Here is a 17,681-nt window from a genome sequence, read left to right on the forward strand (position 1 = left end):
TTCCATATGTCCTTATGAAAAAAACAATTTCTTTATGTTAGTATACATCGATTTTATAATTCGGAATACAGTTTTTATTACTCCATTATAATTAGTATTTATATATTAAATTTTATTTTGATATAAATTGCTCATCTGGTCAAAATTATGCAGTATTAAATTAATTATGAAATAAAATTATCAAAAAGAATCTATGACATCTAAATATAATGAAAAAATTCATAGTGGTTTTTGGCCTACATAAATTCACATTAATATTATTATTAAATTTTATGTTATTCATTCAACATTTCAAATGAACCCGTGCGTGATTTATACGGTATTTATATGAATAAAAATTATACTGAGCATTTAACCGGGAACTTTGAAAATTAACTTTAAATTTTACGGGCTTATTAAAATTATTAATAGAATAGAGTTTTATAAGTTGACCGCGTTTGGCATTTATCAACTAATATCTATAAGTTTTTCAGATTCTAGTTTAATAATTATACTTTTTATGTCGGTCAAATGAGATCTGACTGATAGAAATAAAAGTAAATACAATATGTTTGTAACAATATTTGAAATGATTAATATTTGTAGTTTTAGGTTAAATAAGCATATTTTAATTTATGAAAATATATTTTAAAAAAATTTTTTATTTCATTTCTCCAGTGCATTATTAAAAAAATGAGCTGTATATCATTTTAGTGAAAAATTCACACGGGGTATCTTTAAATACATAATATTTTGACATTGTATTTTAGCATTTTATTCCAAGTTCTTTATATGAATATTTATATTAATTTTATATATTAATGTTACAAAAATATCTTATATCTTAAGATATTATTAAGCTTTAAAAGATTATGCAGTTATTATATATCGAATTCATACATCAAAATATTTAAAAATATAATAAACGCAAGCTGGATTTTTTCGAAAAGTAGTTTAATGAAGTTCTGATAAAACTTGTATATGTAGTACTGATATAATCATGATTATAAAAGAGAAATCTTGAAATTATATTGATCTACAATTTAAATAATTCGAAATGCATTGAATATAACTTTTTATTTTACTTTTATATAATATATGTATTTTATTGCATTATATTATTAACGCTTTATATTATTAGTACTGAAAATATACAATCGAAACAAGTTGGAAAAAGGCTGTTTACAAAAATAGTATCATCAATACATATAGTTTTTCTTTAAAGTCTGTTTTATTTTCTTTTAAGCTTTTTATTCTTTGCAATTAAAATTGTTTATCTTTTTATTAAAATAACTCAATAAAATGTGTGCGATTCGCTAGTTCTGATATTAATAAAAATTATAAAGAATTAAATAATGTATTGCAATAATTATTGTATGAAGATTAATAATACTTAAAATATTTTGCTACTTCAACGTACCATAAAATGAAATATCTTAGGCTTCTTGCCTATTATCTTGTCAAGTAAACAGCTAGGCCTAGAGAAAATCAATTAAAAACAAATGACTAACTGTAAAATTTCATTATAGCTTTACTGCAATTGAAAAAATAAAGGATTTTCTGTAAAGTAATATAAATAATTATTATTCCACTAATAAATAGTAAACATATAATTAACGTTTGATTAAGTAAAATTATATTAAAGCCTCGCCATTGAAAAAGTAGAATTTTAAGAAATGATATTCAAACTTAGATAGTAGTGCTTAATTTGTACGCTACGCTGATAAAACAAACATTAATATATTACAGATGATTGATGTCGCAATTCATAGTATTGGTATAACGCAATAAAATCAGACATCAATATTAAATAAAAAAAAAGTATATATATGTGTCAGCGTAAAAAGTCATTATGTAAATGCTTGGAAAACATTGGATTAATAATGTTATAAAAGTGTGAGATGGTACTTACTATTTATTTTCTTATTTGTGGAGTTAGCCATTTGCTACTTACATGATTATACTTGAAATTTTATGCTCATAATTGAAAACATTGTTAAATAGAAACCTTTATGTATAATGTTTAAAATCTGTAGATTTTTACAATTATAAATAAGTGTTAAAAATGTCTTTATTTAAATAAAAATGTAATTATTTGCTAGAATAGAATAAAATTTAGGCTCTTTCTACTCTTAAATTTATCTCCTAAAATCAATATTTTTATTTAAAAAATAATCATAATTGTGAAATTTAAAACATTAAATGCTAAATAATTTCATTGATATTAGTTTGTTAACTTTAAACGTGTTTTCTTTGACAAAAAAGACATAAATTTTAATTAAATAATACATTGTAAATATGTTATTAGAATATATCACTAATTATTTCACTAGATTATAGCATTAATACTCCTTAAAAATTTAAAAAAAAGTAGATTTATAACAAATTATTTTTTAATCATCATTGCATGGATTATAAACTATTTTATATATTTTACAAATTTGATGAGTTATAAGATTGAAATATATTCGAATTTAAAATAATCAGTAGGTCTGATTTATACTATTATCTTTATTAATTTAGACAAATAAGAATTAAATGTTAAACAAAGCACATTAGAGAATTAGATTATTTAAAAAATTTTTATTATGTTTTTTTTATTTAGAACATTATTTTATAAAATATATTTAATTACTGTTTATAAATTAATTAATAAGTATATTATAATTGTATTATTCCTGAAATTTCGATTTTTAATAATTTTAAACTATTTTAAGTATATTATTTGATGAAGACTATTTGTGAGTATGTGCATAGGTAGTATATATATTTTTTTGTATATATTAAAGATTTAGTAAAAATATCAAAACCTATAAATTTAGTAAACGTATAGATTTAGTAAAAATATCAAAATGTATAAATTTCTATTTGTAGATAATTGTTTTTATACATAGATTACAAATTCAATAAGCATAACTAAACATTATAAATTATGAGAAGTTATATATCTTATATATTACATCACTTTATATAAATATGAAATATTTATTTTAAATATTTAATAGATAATTTCAACAATAGAGATATTTTATCTATACATCAATAAATAATATATTAATATTAATCAAACAATTGAATGTTTTGTTTTATTATTTAATGAATTATTTATATAGTATATGTATTGTTTAATACACGGATATATTTAATGAAACTGGATTTTTAAAATGTGAAATTTCTTTTCTTGAAGTATTTATAAATATTTATAAAACAATAGAACTACAGTAATTAAAAAAATTCTTTTACTGTTTTTTTGGCTTAAAAAAATTAATATTTTACTTTCTTTTTCTACGTGTTATAATCATATAATGTTATTGTTTAAATATTCATAATGAACTTCCGTGTAATCGTTATAAGCGCACACTTGTGTTTTCGATTCATTAAACATTATCGATTAATTAATTTCCAGATTAATTATTTATGTCAAATACTAGAAAAGTGTTTTGAAAGCTTTTTAATTGAGTAGAGCAATTAAAATGGATACATTAAATACATATTAAAATATTTCAATTTAACAGATGCAATGGATCGATTATTTTAGAAATATTAAGATAAATATTAATTGAGTTGTATTCATAGAAATATATTTGATAATTTTTTGAAATATATAAATTTAATAATATAAACTGTTAACATTGCAATATTTTTAACTTATATATATTAATTTTTAAAGATTGTAAATAGAATAATTTTAAATAGTCTTTTAAACTCAATTATAAGTAGACATAATTTTTTTACATAATGACGTTCTTAAACAGAATTACAATTAAATTGAATTAAATGAAATGAAATAAGTTTTATCAGACCATCAAATTTTTTAATGTGGTTCAGTTAAATTAGATTTTTAAGCGCATTAATTATTTAATCACACAATTATTTATTTTTTTTATCTTAAAAAATTATAATAATCTGTTTCCGTATATTAAGATATTCATTTAAAATAACTAAAATTGTAGATTTACATAATTCGTACTAAATGAGCGTAACAATAAATAGTACAATTAATTGTAGAAATATATTATCTTTATTTAAGAATTTCAAATAAGAAAAACTCACATTTCATAGATTTTTATCTTTTATGAATATAAGTACATATAACCGTTAATATTACGTATTATTATGTGGTCAACCGCAAAATTATATTTCTTGCATTATACATAGTTTTAATAAATCTGATATATTATGTATCGAAATTAGACTTTACAATTTCTATTAAAAAGTAATATATAATCATATAATTTCGAGCTAAATAAATAATTATATCACATTTAATGCTTATTAAAATTCTTTATTAAAAATCTTACAAATAAAAACTTGTATTACGAAAAATAATTACTTCTTGAATTATTTCTAGATTTATTATATTTTTTTTTGTAATAGGGAAAATCGAATTTATCAAATGTTTTATTCAATTAGTGTTTTTTATGTTTATCATTTCAGATAATATATATTTTGGATAATTTAAATTCTTTTCAATAACAGTAGAATAAAAATAAGGCAATTAATTTAATTTGAATCAATATATTTATAATTGAATAGACTATTTTTTAATCATTCTTTCCACGTTTTTTTATCACATTGAATCATATAAAGAGTACAGAAAATTAACGACTACAAAGAAGAAAAATTGAATTGTGTAATAATAATAAAACAATCAATATCTCCTTCTAATTCAATACATACGCGGCAAAAGACAATGAAATTAGTATCGAAGCTTACGTAACCTCAATATATGCTCGGATTATTGGACTGTAAAGAAATATGAATTACCTTTATCATTCGAGCAAAAAAAGAGACTTGATACCAGCATTTTATAAATTAAAAAAAAAAATCATTATTTTAAACCATTGAAAATACATTCCATTTCACCAGTAATAGCATAACATGAATAATTAATATTAGCCACATTAAAATAGTTTCATTTATTATAATGGATATTAAATGTTAAGTATAATTCATCTATCTTCATTAGATATCAATTTTTCATGAGTTTACGCATACCCGTAATTGATGGAAATTATAGATGGAGGTTGAGGCTAGTGCCGGAAATTTTAATAGTTGGGTCAACGATGCATAATTAACAATATCAGTAAGCCAGATAAGACATTTGCCAACTATTTCCGCGGGCGTTTTATTGTACGTGTGCGTTCGTTATACGACGAGGTGACATTCGATAAGAGTACGTGGGGCTCGGAAACAAATAAACATAAGCTTCGTGGGCTATTAGTATGAGGTGCTGGCCGTGTAGGTTGAAGGACGAAGACGAGGACGAGGACGCAGCGGTAGCGAGGTGTCGCTGCGGTGAGCCACTGATGGTGAGAGGTCGTGATCTGCTCTCCGGACTTCCGGGAGACGGGCAGTCCGCAGTCTTCTCCTTGCTGTGGCGATCGGCACTACCTCGGGTCCCCGTGATTCCTTTGTCAAACTGCCCAAGCGCCGAAATGCGTTGTGTGCTCCTACTTTTTTTCTATTACGAGTAAGTTGCTGGGATGTGGGATTCTCAAATGTTTGAGTGATATGTGCATAGAGGTGCAATTAGTTTAATTCTTTCATTATCAATTCACACTTTTTCTAAACACACATGCACACACACACTATTCATGATTTTCGGTATTGTTCAATTTCTACGATGAGAACACGTGCTAAAATTATATCTTTGACTTTCAAGTACCATTGATAAAGTTTTTTACGCAGTGATTACGACTGGGCTGTATTGTCTTTTTTAAATTCAATAGACTTATAACTGGACATGAACATAATGTACGTATTTTTTTTTTATAATTGACAGCCTTTCTAACGTACAAAAGAAAATAAAAGAGAAGAAATAGTGGTTAAATGCGTAGACATAAAAATGTAACCAAATAATTAATATTTAATAAACACAGATTATAAATTATTTTATATTTTTGATAAATCTATTAAAAAATATTGATTATAAATAGGTACTTTAGCTATAATTTAATATGTTTCCCTACGCCATTTTTAGAAAGAAATTTTAATAATGTTTTTGTACTTAATGTTGAAATAATTAAACAATATTTAATATTTCATATTGATATTGGTAATATTTTTTTAAATGAATGATACAATTAACATAATTTTCTTATATATTATTTGTACATCTATTTTTTTTATATATCACATTCGTTAAAAATAGCATTTATCAAATAGATTTCTATTATAATTAATAAATAATAATTTAGGTAATTATAAAAATTTGATATTTATTTTTCTCATTATATCATTCATTTAAAAATGATTACAAATTATTATTACAAATTATTATTACAAAATAAACTTAGATATTATTCAATAGTTACATTACATTTTTAAATTTATTAATATGAAATTTTAAAGCATTTACCTTTCAACATGCACGATAAGATACTTTATCTTACTAAACAAAGATTATTTATTGATTAATTAAGATATTATGCTTATTTTTAGTATCGTTATGTGTTAACAAAAATCAATTTTCAATTAGTATAATTGAAAATAAATTATTTAAGTATAAAGCTTGAAATTAATTCTGTAACATTTTATTATTTGGTACAATTAATAAAGTAAAACTATTAACTTTGCCCAAATATTTAATATAATAAAAGAATATCTAGATATAAAGTTCACATCTATATAATTGATTATTTTTAATACAATTGAAATATAATTAAAATATTGTCGACATTTTAAGAGTAAAATTATTTATTTTAATTATTCATATTATAGAATGTTAACGTAATTTTTTAAATTAAAAATTTCCGTAATCAATAAAATATTCTTCTATTAAGTTTCTATGAAACAATGATATTAAAAATTGTATTAAATAAAAAAAATGTAAGCTTAAAATAAAATACAATTAATTTTTGTACTAATAGTGATTGTACAGCATAAACATGATAGAAGTCTATGTTGCTAGGTTAATGCGACAGTGAAGTTTTATCGAAACTCTTATGCAATCTTTACAGAGTCATACTAAAAATTTACATTTAGCAGTACTAGTGTCTTACATGACAAAAACATAATAATATACGCAACCACCATATTTTTACTTTTACTATTTAAGCGCAACATAAATAAGGAAGTTATTTAATAAACTGACGTTAATTAAAATTTGAATAATTTATATTGTGTACTTATGCCGTAAATGTATGGAAACAAATAAAACTTAATATTTGCGAATAGCATATGGTTTTTACTTTTATCTTTTCACATCGTACCACGGTACTCTATTTTAAGTAGAGAATAGTTGAACATGTATGTATCAAGAAAATTAAGTAAGAGTATTCAACTGTTAATACTACGTCCTCATTTATTAAATAGGCATTCATATCAATAGTAGCACAGATTCTAATGAAGTTCGAGAGAAGTAGAGAAGTGAACCTTGCAATAAATGGATCAATCAGGTTCCTCGAGACTGTCGAACCTACAAGTGCGAACGGAGGAAACACGCAGCTTCCGTAGGGGAAGTCTTGCAGCAAACCTAATCGGCCTCGGAGGACATCCAGATGCTTTCGATGTTGCTCGACGCAGATTAAGCAATGTCAGCGATGTCGTTTCTCGAAAAATATCGCGAACTATCGGATGGCGCTCCTTATCAGTTTCCGTGGAGCTTACGGTTTCACAGGTACATTATTTTATAATTTATATATATATATATATATATATATATATATATTATACACGCGTGCTTAAATTACACGCACAGACACACACACAACTTTTATTTATAATAAAATACTCATAGAAAATGGTCTATTTTTATTTCTGATTATTACATTTTATGTATTCATAAATCAATATCTGATTATTATATTTATCATAATAAATATTTCAGCTTAAAATAAAGTTACAAACTAGAACTATAAAAAACATGTGAATTTGAATAAAAACATTCTTAGCAGAAATTATTTTTTTTACAAATTTCTTGAATTAATATGTAATTTTCATCATCTTTAGTATAGATTTGTACGCGCTAATAAAAATATTATTTATTTAATAGAAATATTTGTGTGATATAAATAAATATACAAATTATATACATGTATATGTATATATATATATATATATATACACAAATTTTTATTAATAGTAGATATATAATAAAAAATAATTAAATGATGCTTAAAATTAAATAATAATTAAATATGTTCAGGTAAATGATTAATCTACATTGTGCATTTCATTCGGAGCCTCTGCAAATTTATCTGAGAATTTATATTTTAAGAATATGTAATTCGTCTAGATAATCGTCAAAGATATTTCATCGTTTTTTATTTATTTATTAATAAAATAATTAAAATATCTTATTCTATGTTTGTAAAGCGCTTACAAAAGTTTAGACAGAAATTGAAGTAATTTTGTAGCACTAATAAGTTTCCTTACTTTTTTTAATTCGAAAATCTTATTTATTTAGAATTTTTAATATTTTATTTAATTAAGTAGTTTTATTTTTATTTAAAAATATCTGTATACAAATAATGAAAATTGAATATATAACATTGATTTCAAATTTATCTTATTTTTAATGAAATAATTTTTATTAAATATCTTATATGTTAAAAATTTAAATAATAAATATTACATATTACATAATAAAAATAAAACTGTTGTCTGTTATCGCCATTTCTTGGCTAAGAAGTTCTGATCAGCCTTTGTATTCTAGACATACTGATTTTAAATCATACGCATTCCTTCACGAACAAATTTTATTTCTTTTTGATCGACATTTACATCGGTTTAATCACACACACTTATGACAGCAGTAAAATAAGCTGTCTTATATTTGTATATAAATAATTTTATTTCTATCGCTTCTATTTGAATTTCGAATTTGTACTTGACCAAATTTTTCATTTCAAAGAAATTTTTAACATAAAAAATTATTACAAATTCATTAATACGGTATACAGACCTTCAGTAATAAAAAGTTAAATTGTAAGAAAGTAATTTATCAGCTAATTTTTATATTTTATTAGTACATATTTTAGTAACATGTATTTTATGTGGTTATGAATTTTTAAATTCATTAATTCTATTACCATTTAATGTATAGCTTATGTATTGATATTCTTGTATAACAATATGCTGTCTCAATATTAACAAAAATTTATAATAATGATTACAAAATTAGTACCTTCGTAAACATAAATTAGTATATACGAGAAAAAAAGGAAACGATAATAAGTTTTTTAATAAATCTGCATATTGGATAAGAAAAATGAAATAGGAATGATTATATGCAGTAACTAAACGTAAACAAGTTGTTGACGTCAATAAATATACAATAACGCGTCATCCTTCGTAATACTTGTATTTTCCTTAGTATTCAACTAAAAATTAGGTTCAAATATTAAATAAAAATATAATCAAAGTTTTAAAGTTCTATATAAATTATATATACATTCTATCATAATTTTTCTCAATGATTTATTTGAATGTAAAGATTAAATAAAGATCTAATAACGAAATTATTTAGTCAAACATTTATTTTTGTAAGCTATACTATATTTATAGAATATACATTAAAGTGTCTATAGAAAATATTAATTGCATACATACAAATTGAATTTAAATAAGGCATAATAAATTCGAAATAACAATCACAAAATTAAATTTTTTACTTTAATACAGATCTTGTAGATATAGTCAAATAATGTTATTATAAATATTATTAATTATGTTTAAATAATAAATTTTCAGTTAATAAATATCAATAAATATATATAATTAACAGTAAAATAATTTTCTAGCGATATGTATATTTTTTAATTGACAATATATATATTAAAATATAAATATTATGTTATATATAAATATATATATTAGAATAAAATTTAAAGCAACAGAATTAAAGATAATATGAAAATGTTATGTTTCTGAAGAAAAGATAAATAATTTTGTGAACAATACATTTTTCATTACTTTAAAAAAAAAAAAAAAAGGAAAAGAAAAGAAAAAAAATTCCAATAACGTTTGTTAATAACGTAAAGTTAAAAATAGAAATAATTATTAATATTTATATAAATTGAACATCGTTCCGAAATTACGAAGGAAATGATATATACTTCAAACACGGAAACAAATTTTTCGAATGTTTTCATACGGAAATAAAATTAATATATGATATCCATAAAAAAATTAAACTTCTACTCTTACAAACAGAAAAATTTTATGAATTTACAGTATAAAATTTTTACAAAAATATATTAAAATAGAATTTTTATACTATAAATTAAAGTTATATAATATATATAATATATAATAATATATAATTATATAAGTTATATTATATATAAATTAAAAAAATTTTAATGTAATAACATAAAGTTAAATAACGATTTTTAGATATGAAAGTTTAATTAATTCAACCAGTGATAAATAATAAATTAGTACATAAATCTTAAATTAATTTAAAAGATCTATAAGATGTGTGTGTATATATATATATATATATATATATATATATATATATATGTGTGTTTTTTTTTTTAAACGAATCATATATATCTATATACATACAATTCTATATATATGTTCGTAAATCCGTTCGTAAAAACTGATTTACTTTTAATTTTTAATAAGCAAATATGTCACAATATATTTACTTTGTTAGTTCTATAATTTAATTTTTTAAGATAAAAAAATTATCAAATTATTATGTCAAATTGAAAAAAAATTGTATTTTATATTATTTTTCTTTGATTAGTAGCTTAATAATAAAATAATTTTCACTCAATGACATTTGGAATTTTAGTCATTTGGTATGTAGTATGTACTATTTCTCAGAGGACTCGGAAGTCATATTAAACTTTACATTTTTATTATTGTATTTATAAAATTAATACAAATAATAGTATCTTGTAATCTAGAACGTAATCATTTAAATATTGTTTATAGCAAAATATGAAACTATTTAATATAACATAATATTAATTCAAGTATATGTTTTACTTTTAGTTATAACATTTTATTTTTAGTTATAAAAGTTTATATAATTGATATTGAAAATACATAAATCATAGTGGTGGGCAGAAAAGCAAAGTTTTGGCTTATATTACTTTTGTCATAAAAGTTCATTTAAATTTTTATAAAATATGCATTTTTATTATTTGATTTTATCGTATGTGAATTTGTACGGAACCACTAGATTTTAATATATAAAGTAAAATATTGACAAATCATCATTGTTCATTCCTTGGCGCTACATCGGCGTAGAAAAGTAGATGACCCGCAATATAATTGCTCGACAATTCGACAGGGCACATCATTGTGTGCGCAATACATGCGCAACCGACTTAAGCGCTCGGGTATTTTCCGACGGAAGCTCGGCCTAAAGCGGATGCGGAGCGCGAAACTCCTGTCCGGCGGTGCCTTGGTCGCTGAAGTTTACCCAGAGCTTGCGGCCGTGGGCACTGAGCTCGAGAGAATGCATCCGAAGTTGTTCGAGAGGGTCGGTCGGCAGATCGGTTGTGGCGCCTTTAGGAGCGAGCAGCGGGTGACTGAGGCCTTGACCGATGTCGCTCGGGAGATGCTCAGGACTGGAGAATGCAGCTGGGAGAAAATCGTCGCCCTGTACGCGATTGCCGGAGGCATGGCCGTCGACTGCGTCAGACAGGGAAAACCGGAGTTTCTCGTTACCATACAGCGAGCCATGGCGATGGTGCTCGAAGAAGACCTCGCTGCGTGGATTCAGGCCAACGGTGGATGGGTCCGTCTTCTTATTCTATTGTTTTTCCTCTTCTCATTATCTTAGAGTCGCGCCTGTAATCTACCAGATTTTTAATACAATCCCAGACGTGACAATTTTTAATTTTATTATAATCGTAACACCTCTTGCCGTAAAATGCTTTCAATAAATATTTCTACTATATCAAATAACATACAATACTGTCCGAAGTATCTCACGAGCAATGAATCTGGTTTGCTTTGCAGTTTTTCATATATATTTCGTATTTGTAATATATCCAACTATTTGTCGTGAAATTTATATTTTCTTATTCTAATATAATAATCAGTCAATGTAGATTTGCACACATGCATTTTAAAGCAACTCTTACAATAATTGAAGTCATTTCATATATTTAAAAATTTTTTTATTCGTTAATATTTAAATTGAAGCTCATTCCTTACGTAAAAGATTATATTTTTTATATAATTTTTTTCCTATATTTCATTAAATGTAGATAATTTTTGTGTATTGATATTTGTACTAACTTTAATACTTAACTTTTAATTGTAATATTTTCATTTATAAAAATTTCTTAAATATAAAAATTGTTTTAAATTGTTTTGCATATTTATGACATTCTTTAATGATATTTTATTAGTTATTCATCTTCATGGAATCCGTGTAAGAAAATTCATTTGCTTTGTTGAATTTCTTATTATTTATAATATAAAAGCATTTTTTAATATAAAGATTACAAAATATTTAGTACGTGTATAAAATATAATGTGAATTTGTAATATTTTAAGTACAAATTTTGTATATTTGATAAATTACATGAATGAAATATTATTTCAGAATGCTTTGATTATACGGTACAGACCAGTGCTAAAACAAATAGGATGGCAAACTAATACAGTAATTTTATTCATCGCCATAACAACAATATTTATCAGCATTCTTTCAACATCAATCAGGATATTTTTATTGTAATAAAATTATTTACTACGATAAAGAAACATATGTTTTAGGAAATTTACATGTTTCCACCAATATTTATATTATATTTGTATATAATGTATTTTATTTAATGACGTAAAATTACACACAAAATTTTTAATATAAAAAAAGTATGTTACATTAAAAAAATATAATCTATTAAATAAAAATGTTATTACTAAAATTTACTTTTACGAAAATAAATTTTATTTCAGAAAAATGTATCAGTTCATTTAACGTATTAAGCCTCATGTACTAAATTATAAAGAATATGAGAATACGTGAAATGAGATTGAGATTGAGGTAATAAATAGCATTTCATTATAAATTGAACTGCTTATCCTGTTTATGGACAATTTTTATCATCTATTCAATGAACTAATATTTCAACATTTCCATTTATTTACTCGCATTAAAATGAAGCATAATCGATACTAAAAGATATAATTACCTTGGAATATTTGTAAGTACTTATTATAAAATGTAATGTTGATTCCGCATATAAAAATAACGAATAATAAAAGTATTTAAATTATTTTTGCTCCGTTTTCTATCGAAGAGGATACAAAAGTTATTGTGTTTTGTCTAAATCTTTTGTGACTTTATTAAATAAGGACAAATTGAAATAAATAAAAAATTATGAGGTTTGGCATGATTTTTGTAAAATTATATCTAATAATCTCTCCATATGGTAAATCCACCTGACCTTTTAGCTTTAGCAAATGACATAATAATTTTTATTTTCATAAAGTAGAAATTATAATAATAAACAAGATATTTTAATGTACTTATAGGTATAGAAATTTCGAATAACAAATCATCTCAAGATCATTTTTTAATGCATATGATACTTTCATGAATAATATAATATATCACAAAAAATATATTAATCCAATAAATATAAGATATAATAATAGACATAATATTATAAATAATTTTCAGTATTTTACGATACTTTAATAGGCGAATGACATTATCGATTATTCATAATATCAGAGAATCATATTTATTGATGTATAGATATAAATATTTAAGTTTTTACTATTAAAAAATTATTATTTTTAATAATTTAAATAATAATACTTTTTGTTTTCAATATAATCTAGAGTAAAAGGAATTCATTGCAAATTTACTACGGATTTAATGAAAGTTAAAGACTCATAAATGCTCGTGTATAAGTCTGGATCAGTTTTTTTACTTTTGTACGAAAAAATGCCAATAACTTTACCACTGCTAATTAATGGTCCACCGAGATCACCCTGTAAAAGAATATTAAAATAGTATAATGCATATGAATCACTAACAAAATATTTGCATTATTATTATTAGTATCATCATTTACAAAGAATAATATAAAAATGTAATTGCCGTCATGTTTATTTAGTCAGCTATATCATTATGAAAATACTTACGGGAGATGGGCCACTTCCTTTAGATTTAAAAGCGCATAATTGTCCGTCATGAACAACATATTTAACAAGATTCGAGCATGCTGAAGCATGGACTACAGTCATTGAAGCTTTTGCTAGTGGGTCGGGAGGCGTATTTGACTTATAGGTAGACATGCCCCAACCAGCAATAATTGCAGCATCATTTTTATGAACAGAGTTTGTTGAAATTTCAACTTTTTTTTGTTTGTCTTTGAAAGTAATTTCCTTTTCAAGCTAGAATATAAAAAAATTATTAAATAAATTTCACTGTTATTCAAATAATATTTGACAAATAAAGAATATTGTAGTACGTAAATCTATTTCATAAAATATCCTTAAGGTACGTATACCTTTTAATAATTCATTTTTGAAATTATGAATAAACATTGAAATAAATGACATTGTTTTGGCTTCTTATTTTCATAAAATAAAAAAAGTATTTATGGAAATATTATAAATATTAAAATTAATCTTCTAAAAGTAAGGAAAGGAATCATGTAGATTTTATTTGTTAATAAATTTCAAGAGAAAATGAAAATTCATTCAGAAATACATAAATGTATAGATATAGATTTTATATATAAACTTTGAAGGAAAAAAATAAAATTTCATATTTATCTAATTAGAAATAAGAATGATTTGCTATTTAATCACTTTCAATTAAGTTTTAATCGATATTAAATTAAAAGGGTTTTAATGATAATTATTGGATTATACATGTAACAGTCAATATACTAAGTTATCAAACAATGAGAAAATGGAGAGAATCTTATTTTAATATACCATTAGAAATTCATAAGAAGAATCACTTTTTTTTTTTAAGTACATGGAGACTGATTATAAATTAGCATCGACAGCATGTAGTGTACATTTATAACAAGTTCCAGGAGTGTGTTTTTTATAACAGTCTTTTCTTACAGTAAGATTTAAATACTTAATCACATATACATCTAATAAAACATATCACATCTAAACAAATATGTGGATAATTTCCAATCCTTAATCTTTTAGAATAAAGTCAGAGTAAGGCATTTAAATACATTTACTTACGGATATCCAACAATTATTAATAATGAAAATAATTATATTTCAGAATAATCGAATTACTTTTAAAGATATTTTGAAATGATTTAAGTATGTATTTCGATGATTTTGATTTTGTTGAAATGGCTATTAGGAATGTAAGAAAGTTATATAATGATTATCTTTCAATACATCATTATATTTGTACTATAACCTACCGTAAGTACAGCGATATTTTTCAATAAAACAGCTTTATCCGATATATTTCCTGTGAATTCAGGATGAACAGAAAGTATTTTAATCTTATACACTTCACCTTGACCATTCGGTTCATCAGTTCCCACGACGACGATCATGTCAGGGAACTTGACATTTTGATCCACGACACAATGAGCCGCCGTGATAATATGAAGCGAATGTATGATTGCACCAGTGCAGAATTGCTGGTTAGTCTTCCGGAATCTGAGCGTTGCAAGAAATGGGAATTCGTATATAGTTGCGTTTTGTGTATCAAAATTGTTGGAAAAACCTGTTAAAATTTCAGTTACTATGATGAATTTCCATGTATATTTTTATTATGTATATCATAAATAATCAGTATTCCAATTTTCTTGATTTAAAATCTTTTCGGATCATTATTATTTTATATTTCTATAATTGTTTCTTCATCATTTATTCAAAAAAATCTTTTGATAAGCTATAGTCACTACACGAGAGCACATTCATAGCATTATTCACATCCATAGCAGCTTTAATCGCTTTGTGACAGACTTTCGTTACACTGTAGCACTTTTTCAGAACAGAGCATTACAGTTCGACCTGGTTTGTTTAGAAGTTATTCGATAAAATTCAAAAAGTTTATTTACATTCTTTATTTCAATCTTTTTCTTACTGTATTTTCTAAAAAATTATGTTAAAGCTCCTGAGTTAAATGAAGTAAGGCAAAATATTTTATGAAATTCGCCAACTAAAGTACAAAGTCAATGGTTGAGAAAAGTTGAGATAGGAACTGCGGGTATAATCATTATTATAATAATACAAATATTTGTCAGTTATTTTAAACAGTTATATTTAAATAATTAATTAAAAATATATATAAAAAAAAAATCTATAATGTGCGATGATATGATTAATGATATCGATGAATTAAAAAACTGTAATTTATCTTTCTCATCATTTAAACAAATAAGTTTCAAATTTATTTAGTTAAATATAATTCATTCAACTCTTCCATTTGCTTCATTAATAATATTATACATTAAATTTTGTATACCAAATCAAAATATATTTTATAGTTTAAAAACATACATACATATATACAATAATTCGGAGAAGATCAAAAGTAATGTAAATAATATTGAACACTTCATTTTTTAAACTTTCTATTATTTTTCTTACTATATTAGTGTTTTTAATACAAAAAAGCATTCTAATGTAAAAATAAGAATTAAAAGGTCGTGTATAAAAGATAACTTTGTTTTTTATTTTATATTTTGTTATTCAAATGTTATTTTATCGATAACAGAATTATTACATTGTTATGTATTAAAGTTCATCGTTTTATTCATAACTTTATATTTGTTACGTTTGCCTAGAAATAATAAATAATTAAATTCTTAATTACATTTGATTATGAACAGTGTCAATATGGAATATATATGATATAAACAATACTATATAATAAAGATATATAATGATATATAATTATTAACTGTTAATGGACGAGGATTATTATTTTATTAAGTTTTTAATAGAATTTTTATATAAAGGTTAATTTTTAAAATATTAAAGTCATCAAAAAATGACCTTTTATACAAAAATATACAAGTACTTGTAAATGCACATACAATTAAATTAATATTATAAATAACACTTAATGCAATAATCACAATAATTATGTGTCTATTAACAGTTAATATTTATCATTTACAAAAATATAGTATGTAAGTATAAAATAAGAACTATAAGTATTAATTAAAATAAACTGTATTAATTATTAAGTAATTTTATTGGCAACGATGAATTATAATTATTTGCATTGAGAAACATTAAGACATCAATTAATTATTGACTTAAAATAACATTACATGAAGTTTATAGTTAATTTTGAAATAAAAAGTTTTAGATTTTTATAGATAACATCTATTTTTTAATTGGATTAATTAATCTTCTTATATTATACTTTACTTCTATATATACAAATTTTAAAGTAAAGACTGAAACGACAAAAAAAAATAAAAATGAATAATTTAAGTATTTATTTATAGTGGGTTCGTCCATATTCAATAGTCTTCTTGATATTTATGATACATTAATTTATAGTTTAAAGTTTTTCATTTTACAATAAAAAAAAGTTATAAGCATTTTAAATAATACTTGTGTAAATGTATATTTAGAATAGTACAATATTTTATTTATTTTCTAATTTTTGTATTTATTTATATGCAAAACAGATTATTTACAATGAAGTAAACATAAGCTTTTATAAAATGATAAATATTATTCACACAACAGACCAAGTTAGTAAGATTGAAAATGTATATTTAAAAACACTAAGTCGAATGGAATTGTAATGTCTATAATCTTTT

General features: G+C 23.0%; 2 protein-coding genes across 4 annotated transcripts; one reads left to right on the plus strand and one right to left on the minus strand.

The window, feature by feature from the left end:
- Positions 1 to 5,006: 5,006 nt before the first annotated feature.
- LOC105366221 (bcl-2-related ovarian killer protein) lies at positions 5,007 to 12,666 on the plus strand. Of its 3 annotated transcripts, none has more exons than XM_011504584.1 (4): positions 5,007 to 5,452; positions 7,297 to 7,600; positions 11,234 to 11,683; positions 12,500 to 12,666. In XM_011504584.1, the coding sequence occupies exons 2-4, from the start codon at positions 7,367 to 7,369 to the stop codon at positions 12,632 to 12,634; spliced, it is 819 nt and encodes a 272-aa protein (XP_011502886.1). In that variant the 5' UTR covers positions 5,007 to 5,452; positions 7,297 to 7,366; the 3' UTR covers positions 12,635 to 12,666. The 3 variants fall into 3 exon arrangements, with proteins under 3 accessions (XP_011502886.1, XP_011502887.1, XP_011502888.1); XM_011504585.1 differs by lacking the exon at positions 5,007 to 5,452 and adding an exon at positions 7,111 to 7,230; XM_011504586.1 differs by lacking the exon at positions 5,007 to 5,452 and adding an exon at positions 7,111 to 7,230 and having other exon boundaries at positions 7,313 to 7,600.
- Positions 12,667 to 14,021: 1,355 nt separating this feature from the next.
- Positions 14,022 to 16,429, minus strand: LOC105366222 (uncharacterized). Its single transcript, XM_011504587.1, has 3 exons — positions 16,406 to 16,429; positions 15,312 to 15,622; positions 14,022 to 14,304 (listed from the first exon to the last, which is right to left on the minus strand). The coding sequence occupies exons 2-3, from the start codon at positions 15,447 to 15,449 to the stop codon at positions 14,029 to 14,031; spliced, it is 414 nt and encodes a 137-aa protein (XP_011502889.1). The 5' UTR covers positions 15,450 to 15,622; positions 16,406 to 16,429; the 3' UTR covers positions 14,022 to 14,028.
- Between the last annotated feature and the right edge of the window lie 1,252 nt (positions 16,430 to 17,681).

The sequence above is a fragment of the Ceratosolen solmsi genome, unplaced genomic scaffold, assembly GCF_000503995.2.
Source record: "Ceratosolen solmsi marchali unplaced genomic scaffold, CerSol_1.0 scaffold148, whole genome shotgun sequence".
In the NCBI taxonomy this organism is placed as follows: domain Eukaryota; kingdom Metazoa; phylum Arthropoda; class Insecta; order Hymenoptera; family Agaonidae; genus Ceratosolen; species Ceratosolen solmsi.

Excerpts from the sequence above, each read along its gene's own strand:
- LOC105366221 (XM_011504584.1), top strand. The coding sequence starts at position 7,367 with ATGGATCAATCAGGTTCCTCGAGACTGTCGAACCTACAAGTGCGAACG. Across the intron at positions 7,601-11,233 it reads TGGAGCTTACGGTTTCACAG|GGCACATCATTGTGTGCGCA; the intron begins GTACATTATTTT and ends ACAATTCGACAG. Across the intron at positions 11,684-12,499 it reads TTCAGGCCAACGGTGGATGG|AATGCTTTGATTATACGGTA; the intron begins GTCCGTCTTCTT and ends ATATTATTTCAG.
- LOC105366222 (XM_011504587.1), bottom strand. The coding sequence starts at position 15,449 with ATGATCGTCGTCGTGGGAACTGATGAACCGAATGGTCAAGGTGAAGTG. Across the intron at positions 14,305-15,311 it reads AAAATATCGCTGTACTTACG|CTTGAAAAGGAAATTACTTT; the intron begins GTAGGTTATAGT and ends TTTATATTCTAG.